General features: G+C 39.6%; 1 protein-coding gene across 1 annotated transcript in view; it reads right to left on the bottom strand.

Annotated features, from left to right (window-relative positions):
- Positions 1-12,514, bottom strand: part of PPM1H (protein phosphatase, Mg2+/Mn2+ dependent 1H) — a 304,448-nt gene that overhangs the window by 33,734 nt on the left and 258,200 nt on the right. The window contains exon 8 of the mRNA XM_031940929.1: positions 8,221-8,328. Within this exon, the coding sequence (XP_031796789.1) occupies positions 8,221-8,328 (108 nt within the window). The remainder of the gene's footprint in view (positions 1-8,220; positions 8,329-12,514) is intronic.

The following is a 12,514-nucleotide window of genomic DNA, read 5'->3' as shown; positions in this document are numbered from 1 at the left end:
TCCCCTCAGTCTTTATGTTTCTCTCTCCTTCCTTCTCTTCCTTCTCCTTTCTGTCTCGACATACAGACACACATACATACAAATACAGCTGGTTCCCCTCTTCTCCCTCACTCACAAATGAAAAAAACAAAAACAAATAAGCGGGCAGCTAGATGGCTCAGTGAATGGAGTGCTGGGCCTGGAGTCAGAAAATCTAATTTAGTCTCATTTACTAGCTGTGCCTGGGCAAGTCACTTAATCCTGTTTGCCTCAGTTTTTCCATCTGTAAAATGAACTGGAAAAGGAAATGGCAAATTTCACTTTAGTATCTCTGCCAACAATTGGGGACATGAAGTGCCGAACAAGACTAACTAAGCAGAGTCAAAGAAAACTGCCCCACACATTCACCATGTCCCAAAGAGTCCATATTCCTCTCTAATTCCTAGGAGTTGATGTTGCTCAGGATTAGATTTCCTGTTTTTAAAAGACTTTTTTCTTTATGATATTGTTGTTTCTGTACAAATCGTTCTCCCGTTTCTGCTCACTTCACTCAGCATCAGATCACACAAGTTCAGACACTATCTTTAGAGAGAAATCTTTCCCCTCCTTCCCTTTGGTCTTGGGTAAACTGACCACAACAAAAGGGTCACCTTCTCATTGACAGAGAGACTTCAGCCAGCCTGGCTGTGGCCCACTTCCCCACAAAACAGAAAGGAGACTCTGCTTTAAGCTAGACAGGCCTGAAAAAGGGACAGAACGTTTCTGAACGTTTGACACTGTCCTCCCAGCAAACTAAAGAGACTAAGGCACCGCTGGGTGCCTCTGAAGGAATTTCAAAACGAGTCAGGAAACCATGGCCCCAGAACGTTGTGGGTTGCATGGGGATAGACAAATCTGGCTGTACTTGGGGTTTGGCAAACAAGCTATTTTTCCAGCGTTTCGTGTTCAGTGAAACCGAAAATGTGTTTGGCCAGAAACCTCTTTCTAATTCTTAAAACCCTGCACATTTTTTTAAAAGGTAAATCTGATCCATATGCTTTTGGTTCATTTACTTTTAACTCATCAGAATGAATTAAGAGCTAAGATGATGAATGGGAACAGCTCCGATTTTCCAAGAAGATTGTTTGAGCCTTTTTTCTTAGAACCCAGGCACACTCTCCCCCTCCCAACCAACCCCAAGCCGTTTAGACAACCCTTGACTGTGCTACATTTAAAACTTAAAATTCAAATGTACAATAAAGATCTAGGCTTGGCAAAGGCAAGGCAGCATGGCGGGGAGAACATTTCCAGGAAATACGCAGCTGGGGGAAAGAGAGGGCAAGTTAGCAAAGTCATGAGGGAGAATGAAGGGACAGCTAGCATTCCTTAGGGCCTTTTAGAGGAATAAATGGGGATTCTGAGGTTCATTGATGACAAAATCCAGCTTAGAGAGAACTTTAACAAAACTTTTAAGGGAACTTTATGTTGGCATTTTTCAGGGAAATGTGATCTTTTCTTGGTACTCACCTCTTCTACCCCCCCCTTTGCCAACACACACACACACACACACACACACACACACACACACACACACACACAAACTCAAGGAATAGTGTTAAGAACACTAGGGTTGTGCTACTTAATGGGGGTGGAACCAAAAGCAAGTTACAACCTCTTTGGAACTCAGTTTCCCTGTTTGTAAAACGAAGGGAGTTGTACTTGATAATCTATAAACTAGCTTCTATTAATGAAATGAAATAAAGAATTCTTGAGCAGCGAGCTATTTAAAACAGAAAATATTCTTTTACAATTGCAAGTACACTATGGATGGAAACTACACATGGAGTAACTCAGTGGTCCATTGTCTTCTGTTATTCAATTCAACTTGGCAGTTTCTCACACATATCAGGTTTTTGTAATCCTTCCTAGTTCCGATTTCTGATTGCTCACCCTTATTTCTTCCTCTTCCTTTGCCTTGGTACAAAGCCAAGGCCCAGACTCCTGATTACCACAGGAGGTTAATTAACCGTCCTCCCCGGCAGCTTCACTTAATCACGTGCCTGTTTCTGGACACGTAGTCACTTGGTTGGCAACCCCGAGCCCCATCTCTTTTCTACACCCCAACTACATGGTTTTTCTAAGACCTCTTTTAGTTTCTTTATAACACAATACACACCCTCTTGGGTGACATGGACCTTCTAAATCCCCCTCCCTCATTTCCCTTCTGTATTCTCCCCCTCTAAGGACTTGTCTTTCAAGATCTATTTTGATCATTCTTTTCATAGAAACAAAAACAACTAAAATACAATTGCTTTGATTTGAGCCATACATGATTTTGAGGGGAACTTTTTTTTCCTTTTGAAAGTAAATTACTGTGTTTTTCACAAATTCATCATGAGTGCCTCTGTGAATACATTATATCCTAATTATAGAACGTAAACTCCCAGAGGTTGTAGACTGTCACTTTTGTTTTCATGTCCCTACCACTTAACAAATAGTAGGTGCTAAATAAACCTTTTCTGATCGATGAGACTTTCCATTTCATCACTGGGCCTCTGCACAACGTTCCCCCATGTCTCCTCCCTGAGGGCTGACTCTCTTGGGCTCACCAGTTGCTAGTGTGTCCCCTTAAAATTACCTTATACAAAGATGCACAATCTATACTGCTCTTATTACCTTCCAGACTAATAGATTAAGTGTACAAGAATCTAGCAGACATTATCTCTAAGGAACTGGCTTGATCTGTAAAGGAAAAATACTAGAAAATAGTTTCTCTAATTGCAGTCTAAACCAAAAGAAGAAGAAATAATGTTCATCTTTCTCTAGTAAATCCTAGCAAATCCATCCAAAGAAGAGCCCTAGATAGAGAATCCCTTTAGAGGATCCATTGAAATGGGGGGGGGGGGAACCAAATATCATAAAGGAAATTCTCCTCTAGGTTAGATCCCTGGAGGGTGGCTGCTAACTTGGATTTTAGGGTGCTGTTTGGGTCTAGGATCTTACTACTATAGATCATAACAATGTGACCCCATTCCCAGTGTGCTTTCCATTAATGGTCTGCCAGTAGACACATTTAAAACTCAGAGCAAAGTCATTTACTAAAAATGGCACAGTAAAAACTGTAGCTACAAAGCATTTTTTCTCTTAATCAGGCAATAAGCATTTTTTAATCATCCACTCTACCCCAGATTATGCTAAGTGCTAGAGAGGCAAAGAAAGGCAAAGCAGTCCTTGCCCTGAAGGAGTTCACAATCTAATGTGAAATCTTACAGTGGAAAACATTCCCAGAAAATACATATGGAGGCCACTAAGTTGTATATACTACCAGCTTAGTGGGTCACACACAGGGAGAATAAAAGTGCCCAAGGCTACCCATTGCTACAGAGAATATGTACTTATTAAAAGCCTATTTGGGGCCAGCCACTGTGCCAAGTACTTCACAAGAATTATATAATTTTTGATTTTCACAACCCTGTAAAGTAGATGATCTATTATGATTCCCATTTTATAGTTGAGGAAAATGAGGCAGAGAGATTAATTAACTTGCCCAGGATCATATACAATGTCTGAAAACTACCCAGTGTGCTACCAAGATACTTTCTGTATCTTTTTTTTTTTTTTAAATAGTACTTTATTTTTTCCAAATACATGCAAAAATAGTTTTAAACATTCACCCCTGCAAAATCTTGCACTCCAAATTTATCTCCATTCTCCAAGATGGCAAGCAATCTGATATAGGTTAAACATGTGCAATTCTTCGAAACATATTTCCATATTCATCATGTGACACAAGAAAAATCAGATTAAAAGGGAAAAACCAAGCAAACAAAAATGACAACAAAAAAGGTGAAAAATACTGTGATTTGATTATCCTTTCTAAAAGCCCTCAATTGCCAAGGCTATCCCTATCATAGCCAGTTTACTTTTCAGCTGCCAAAGGCACTGAACCTCTTAAAGCTGCTTTAACTTATTTTTTCTTTAAATATTTTTATTTAATTCATTAAATATTTCCCAATTACTGCCTGTCATCTAGGGGAGGGGATGAGGGGAAGGAGGGGAAAGGTTGGAACAGAAGGTTTTGCAAGGGTCAATGTTGAAAAATTACCCATACATATATTTTGTCAATAAAAAGCTACAATAATAAAAAATAAATAACTAAATATTTCCCAATCTCATGTAAAAATGTCAACACTAATTTTAAAAAGTTTTGACCTCCAAATTTTCTCCCTTCCTCTTGCCTATAAAATGGTAAACAATTGTTCAATTTTAGAAGTGAAATTATGTAAAAGCTATGTCCATATTAGCCAAATCAAAGCAATCAAAGCTGCTTTTAGCCTCAAGTGTCTGCCTTTCTTTAGGACGTGTCGTGGGTCTCTAGTGCCTCAACTGTACTTCAAGCAGCTGCTGAAGGGGCTGTCTCCTTTGGGGCAAATGGCCATGGATTAGTGGATAGGGAGAGGATAGAAAATCTCTTCTAGATCTCAAATAGGGGAAGAACAGGGCTCTCTGCAGACTTTAGGCTCTCGCCTCCAACTCCTGACTATCTCCTGAAGCTCTCCAGAGTATTTAAGTATTGAAGGGACACAGGTGATTTTCAGCATTGCCTCTCTTAACGCCCCTTCTGACTCAGAGAGCTGTCTATACTTTGCAGAGGGATAACCTCATCTCCTATGTCCAAATCCTAAAACATCAATGGGGATGTTGGGAAGGGAGATCAAATCCCTTCTTCCTCTTACTGCTGTTTTCCCATCTGTGAAAGTTCTTTAAAAGAAGAACTCCATTTTTTATTTCATTAGTGAGTGCTTGCAATAAAAAAAAAATTTTTTTTTTGATTGGTTGGAAACAGTACATCTAATAGCACTTGCACATCTAATGGGAATATATGACATCTCAATTCCTTTCATGAGAGAAAAAAACTCCTCTGGAACAATTATGGTATCAAGTGCTCGGCATTAGGGTGTGAAGGGCGCTGTGATTTATTGCCTTGCTTGGCTTGTGGAAGGCGATGGGATTATGCTCCACAGTAACTCATAGGTCCTGATGTCACTAGTTGGCTCGGCCACCCCAACAGTCAAAGTGTCTTTTGTTAGCAAACACGAAAAGCACTGAAACCCTCTGGGATTGTGGGAGAATTTCCAAATTACTAGAATGAACACTGACTATTTTCCTGAAGGTAGTTCAGGGCTGGATTACTATGTGATTATTGGTAAATCATATGCCCTGGGAGTCGAAATATTCTCAACATACACAGGTTCCCTTTGACAGCAATTTCTATCTAACTAGAGGGATAATAGGGAAGTTTAAGTTCTTTAGGTATTTTCAATGCAAACCACTTCTCTGCAACTGATATTTGCCTGGAACGACTTCAAAGAGGTGGAAGTCTTTTCCTATAGTCACAGTCAACGAACTTATGGTCTTTCCTTCAGCCTGTCCATCCCCCTTTCCTGCTATCAGACTGTCTTTCTGCACGGAGCATAACATGTCTCTCCTTTGCTTAAAACCCTTCCTTCAATTGCTCCCTATTGCCTATTGAGTAAAGCACAGGTCTGGGGGGTGGGTGGGGGAGAGACTTAAAATTACCACAGATTTCAGGAGGAAGAAAACTCAGTTCAAGATCTTGGGCTCCGGTGGAGAGAGAGAATTCACACACAACAGCAGCTAAAGACCAACCCATCATCCTCGGACCTGCCACTTCTTTCTCTGACTTATCGCATGTCAGTCTGCATTAGAATTAGGTCTGTGTGCACCACATCTCCCTCTACAAGCTCCGTGAAGACAAAACCTGTATGCGGATTTAACCTCTGTAACTGAGCCGGTGCCTAGGGCCTGTTCCTTGCTTTGTTTCTGGGTGGGTGGGACACGCCCTTTGGTTAGGATGGGGAGCTGGGGTGGGGGGGGGGGGTTCCCATCAACAAAGCAGATTGGTAATTCAACTGTCACTTAAAGGTTACTCACTCCTGGCCACAAGAGTGAGCCAAGAGATGAACAAGGTTCAACTTAGAGCCAGGGCTTTGTGGGTCTTATCTCACAGTTCTCCCAAAGTGGCGCCCATGGACGGCCCTCAGGTACAGGTGTGTGACAGTCAATTGCAGGGCAGGGAGATGGGCAGCATCCTCCTCTCCCTGAGGCACAGGCCAGTGCTGCAGAGGGAGGGACGCCTTAAGGCGGACTTAAGGCTTGGTATGGTTGGTTCCATCCTACAACAAGGTGTTAACTCAGTGGGACTGATGAGATAATTGGTTCCCTAGTGATATGACTGGCTTATACTCAGTATGCTGCATGGATTTAATTGTAACAAGAGTATTTAAGAGTCAGAGCAGAGACTGAGTCATGCACACTGCTGACTGGCTGAGACTGTTGGCACAGACTGGGAGACCGAGGGCGACAATAAAGACTTTGGTCTTTATTCCCGACCATTCCCAGGTGGCTATTCTGCTGGGACCAAGGCCTAGTTCGGAGGGCCTCCAGAAAGCTAGCCCAGACATTACATTTAGTCAGAAAATTGCACAGCTCCTCACCGACCAAGGAACCCCATCACACCCTTCACAACTTTTGCCACACTGCTCCATTTTTTTGCTCAATATCCCCTTCTGTGCCCAGCATCAATAAGGAGGTGGTTACAACCTTACTGCTGCCACTGCTGTTATCCCCAGTACTGAGCCTGCAGGCAGAAAGACAAAGTTCAAATGTGGGCTTAGATACTTCCCAGGTATGAGACTGAGTAAGTCAGTCTATGTCTGCCTCAGTTTCCCCAATGGCGATCATAATAGTGCCATGGTTGTTGTGAGGATCAAATAAATAATAGTTGTAAAAAGTGCTTAGCACAGGCCTGGTACACAGCAGACATTACATACATATTTATTCCTTCTCTTCCTTCAAAATAAAGGTAATATGTTTTACAACATTTTTATTGATAACTTATTTTTATACTGCCTTCCTTTTCCAACATATTTTTTCACCTTCTCCCTCTCAAAGAACCAGCTTTTGTAACAAAGAATAAAAAAGAGGAAAAACTTTCAGCAATATTAATCAAACCTGAAAAGATTTTTCAGTGTTCTAGTGTTTCCTCCACTCTGTGGAGATGGAAAGGAGACCCATATTCCTAGTTCAAGCATAGTCATTATAATTCTATAGCATTTAGCATTTCTTTTTTTTTCTTTCCATTGATGTTGTTGACAGTCATTTTATATAGTTTTCATAATTCTGCTTATTTCACTTTACATCAGTTTATATGTCTTCTAATACATTCCCATTGTCTTCATCTTCATTGTTTATGGTGCTGTAATATATGCATGTACCACAATTTGTTTAGTCTGCTACTCCCTAATTAGTGGGGGTAATTTTGCATCTAGTTTTTTGCTACTGATATTCTAATACATGTTGGACCCTTCCACGGACCCCAGTCTGTGACCTCCCTCCAGTACATGCCAGATAACAGGATCTCTAGACCAAAGGATATGGAGATTTAAGTCACTGTCTTAGCTGATTAGCACCACCCCCCACCTTGTCCCAGAATGGATGGATCCACCCGCAGCTCCATCAACAGAGTATCAGTGCCAGGCCTTTGCTAAATGCTTCCAACATTGATTATTCCCATCCTGTGTCATCTTTTCCAATTAGCTGGGCATGAAGTAAAAGCTTGCATTTCTCTTACTATCATCTCATAATCTGGAATAATGATTCACATACTTGGTACCCAGTTTACAATTCATCTGTAGGAAACCATTCATACTCTTGGATCAGTTCTCCCCTGGGGAAAGTTTTTGGTGTAACATCTCTTTAATTGATTATTAATTAATTTTCTCTATTTCATGGAAGGTGGAAATTTACTAGCTGAATTCCAACAAAAACCTTTGCATAAAGGGTGAATAGGATTGAAAGATGAGTAAGGATGTAAGAGCAGCTCATGATGTACTTTTTCAAACTAGACTTATGAATCTTTTCCAGCTCTGCTAGTCATCAGAACGAATGACCAGAGCAGACTCTATATGTAAACAATTTATAACAAAACCTAAGTCTCCTGGGAGTGTATTAGATTTTTTAGTTAGGTCATATGTGATGAAAGGTCTCTATCCTATGAGTTCTTTCTGGCTCTTACTTTGCACATGGCAGGAGTTTAATGTCTGTTGAAATGGGTAAGTTCTACTAGCAGAAATGAGAAATGCGCACATTTCTAGAGGACATCTAGTTGAATTTTTCTTTTAAAGGCACAGCCACAAGCCCGACAAAGCCCTTCTTCACCCCCCCCACATCATCTTTTACCTCAGGAGCTGAAGACAGGAATGGTTTGATGTAGATGTTGGAGTCATGCACCTTCAGGTCATGGTCCCCAAGTCCCCGGGTTACACCAATGGTTGCCATCACTCGGGCCTAGGAGGAAGAGAAGTACAGGTCATCTAGAGCACTCCACTGAGACCCTCCACTCTAAAAAAAAAACCCAAAAAACAAACTCTCCCTAATACAACAAAAATCCCACTCAAATAGTAGCTATAACACAGCTGCTAAAAGCAGAAACAGAATGTCCCACTTGTTCCTGTTAATCTCTCTACCTCTTTTGCCATCAACTGTCGTCACCTTCTATCCTTTTCTCTCTGCTGTTTTCAGATGTTCATCTTTTGATTCCTTATCTCTGTGGCTGCTATTTACCCATTTTGCTCAAGGTTCTAATTCTCCAATCAACAACAGCTGCTGTAATCTCTTTACAGCTACTAAAGACCAGAAAAAACAGCTCTTGCTATCAGAGACACTGGAACAGTCAAACAATTTAGCATCATAAACATATGGGATTTTATCAATGGAAACGACTTTAAATGAGATGCATTCCCACCTTCATTTCTAATCTTCCCTAAGAATTGGGGGGTAGGGTGAGGGGGCTTTCTATTTGAATTACAGCTGAAACCCTCTATATGTGCTGTCTCTCCCATTAGGATGTGAGCTACTAGAGAGCAGGGATACAGACTGTGTTTTTTCTGTTTGTATTACAAGTGCTTAGCACTGTGCTTTGCATAAAGTAAGCACTTAAAAATGTGTTTTCATTTATTCATTCATTCAACAATACATTATCTCTCCACCCAAAGTTGTGAATTGTTGGGGAGCAACACCCAAACTGGTACAACAAGATGGCCCAGTGGATACAACACCAGGCCTGGAATCAGGACGATCCGAGTTTAAATCCTCAGATACTAACAAGTCACTTGATCCTTTCCTAATCAGTTTCTTCATCTGTAAAATGAGCCAGGAGAGAAAATGGCAAATTATTCCAGTCTCTTTGGCAAGGGGCCATGGAGAATCAGCCATGACTGAAATGACTTAATACCACCACCCAGAATATTTAGGTTGTAATATAAGTGAGTTTTAAGTATATTTATTATTAAAGTATTTATTAAATTTATTTATTTATATATTATTTATTAAATTATTTATTAAATTGTGTAATGGGACTCCCCTTCTCTCACATCTTAGAAGATATGGATCTATACTCTGAAGGCCAGGTTGGCTACCTGTTAAAGATGGTATAGAAAGGATCCTTACTCAAGGAGGGAGATTAAGCTAAATGATATTCATGGCTTCTTCTAAATGATATTCTGGGATTCTCAGTTTATACTGTTTGACTGAAAAAGTTTCGAGTTAAAAGAAATCTTTGCTGCCTCTACATCATGAGTTGTGCTATAAACAGTACAGACCCTACAAACATAAATTCCTAAAAATTTTAAGAAAAAACAAACAATAACTACCTTTGCATAAATTTTCTGATAAGAAAGAAGGAGGAGGGAGAGAAGAGAGAAGAACAAAACCCTGTAGACTATCTAAGGAAAATTTAAAACTATTTAATTTTAATATTTTTGTATTCAAATCAGAAAACCCAACAATGGGGTGGAGACTATTGGGACTACAGAAAAAAGAACAACGGCAGAAAAAAGAAACCTTGGTGTTTTAAAATGTGATCCCAGAACTATGTCTTACTGAGTTTGCTGGGATTTATGTCAATAATTACTATGTTTGTTTACCACTATGCATTTGCTCTCTGAAAATTACTAAGGGTAAAGCTTTGGGTCAACAAAATGCTCAGTGAATGAATAAAGCTTTTTGAATTTTCTGGTTAAATGAGGAAACATTTTATTTCAACCTTTGTTTTAGAAAATTTTGCCAAAATGTAGGAATGACCACTTTATTGCCTCAGGAAGGAAAGTAAATTAAGCCTACATTTGAACATCTGATGAGAAGAAGCTTTTTTTGTAATCCTTTTTTTCATGTCTAGTGCTATTTATTTATTTAAGTAGCATTTTATATTTCTAAACATGTGCAAAGTTAGTTTTCAACCACCTTTGTAAGATCTTGTGTTTCAAATTTTTCTTCTTCTCCTTCCCCCCAAACTCCCTCCCAAATCAACAAGTGGTCTGATATAGGTTAAACATGTGAAATGCATATTTCCAGAGAAGCTTGTTTCTTTAAAAAGAATTTTATTATGACCTTAATAAACAAACAAGAATATTTTGACATACAAAAAAGAAAAAAATTTAAATAAAATGGTAAATCCCTACCTCTTAAAAAAAGCATATATGAATTTTAACATAATGGTATGGATGTTACCATGACTGTCTTTGTCTTCTTCAAAGCTGTTTTCAATTCTGCATATTTTAAAAATATTTTGTTGGTGCTCTTTTCTTTTTTTTTTTTCCTCATCTTTATTACTACCATTCCCCATAGTTGGCCCTAATCTCCCCTCTCTCTCCAAAAGTCCTCCTTTGTAATAAACTAACTAAAGTCAAGCAAACTGCTCCACACACTGGCTGTGTCATTCAAAATTGTTCTTCTTCACAATATCATAGGAATTATATAGAAAATGTTATCCTGGCTTTCTCTGAATCTATCCTTGGATCCTTTTTTCCCTCCTTATCTATTTTTCTCTTTGTCTTTACAAAGGACATAAGAGAAGAAAAAGAAAAGAAAGAAATCGACAACAGAAGTAATTCACTTCTCTGTCCACCATATTCTCATTTCCACGTGGTTTAGAGTACTTGGATATCAAACTGTTACATTGTGCAACCCCCCTTTATCTAGTTTGGACAAGAGTAAGATTCATGAAATGTCCAATGCCTCCCATTCTTTTCTTCATGTTGTATGTTCTGCTCATGCACCTCAGTTATGAGAAATAGCAAATTTCTTTCCCTTCTTTTGCATTTCTTTCCATATGTGTTTCTCTTTTCCTCTATTTCCTTTCCTCTTTTAAAATCACCGTAACAAAAATCACACCCAGTACTTGGGTTTTATGTTATTTAATGTTATTGCCTTCAAGGATCAAAGAACCATTTTTCTTCTGGAAAAAGCTATTTGGTATTTCAAAATTTCTTCTCTTTTATAGCAACTGAATCATATAGCCTTATGTAATCTATACCGTGGTTCCACAGTACTTGAACCCTTTTCCTTCTGGAAGCTTGCAGTATTTTATTTTATTTTTAACATTGAAGCGTCATAATTTGGTTATGATATCCTGAAATGTTTTTCCATGGGGTTTCTCTGAGGTGACCAGTGAATTTGTTCTATTTTCTTCTCTGATGCTATTAGCTCTAACAGACTTCTTTTCTAATTTCTTGACATACAGTTTCCAGGAGAGCTAGGCGACATAATGAATAGAGCACTGGTCTTAGAGGTTAAAGGAGATTAAAGTAAAAGGAGGACTTGAATCCAAATCTGACCTCAGACACTTACTAATTATCATGAACCTAAATTGCCTCCAAGGAAAAGAAAATAAGGTTTCCAATTCTTAGGGAGTTTACTGATACTGAAATAATCTGTCCTTGACATTTTCCCCTGGATTTTGGTAATGGATACCTAACATTTCCTTCGACTTTTTCAAACTTTTGATTTTGTACCAACATTTCTTGTTGCCTCATGGGATTACTGAGTTCTTACCACACCATTCTATTTTTCATGGAATACAATAATGAAATTTATATAGTGCTTTACTAGGTGCCAGATGCTGTGCTAAGCGCTTTACATAAACTATCTCGTCTGATCCTTACACCAACCCTGGGAGATGGGAGCTGTTACTGACTATTTTACAGATGAGAAAATTGAGGCAGACAGAAAGGAAGTGACTTATAACTTGGATAAAGCTGCCTACTTTCTATGCTTATAGCTATATATTCTCTATTTTTTCTACTCTAGAGTTTTATTTTTTAAAAACAAGCCCCCTTGCTTTAATTCTTCTGGTAACTCTAAAAGTGCACTCTTTTCGCCGGGTTCTCTGCACTGTTTGTAGTTCTTTTCTTCTCAACGATGGCGTTTCTTGACCACGCCTGCTGTTCTGTTCCATTTGCTCATTTCTCGCACCCCAGTTTCTCGGCCTGAGGTCAAGTTCTCTCTCCTCTCTCTCGGGCGGAGGGGACGGGCCTTGTTTCCGCCTCATCTCCCTCGCAGCCTGGGCCCTGTGGTCATGGCTGCCCTTCTCTCCGGGAGCCCCACGTGGGTAACCCTCCTCAGTCAGGAGCTGGTTCCGTCCCCGGCTGGGGCCGGGCCAGGGCTGATCCCAGGGTCACAGAAAGGCCTGATGTCC

Source organism: Sarcophilus harrisii, chromosome 5 (assembly GCF_902635505.1).
Source record: "Sarcophilus harrisii chromosome 5, mSarHar1.11, whole genome shotgun sequence".
Classification (NCBI taxonomy): Eukaryota; Metazoa; Chordata; class Mammalia; order Dasyuromorphia; family Dasyuridae; genus Sarcophilus; species Sarcophilus harrisii.
This window is presented reverse-complemented; position numbering and strand designations above follow the sequence as displayed.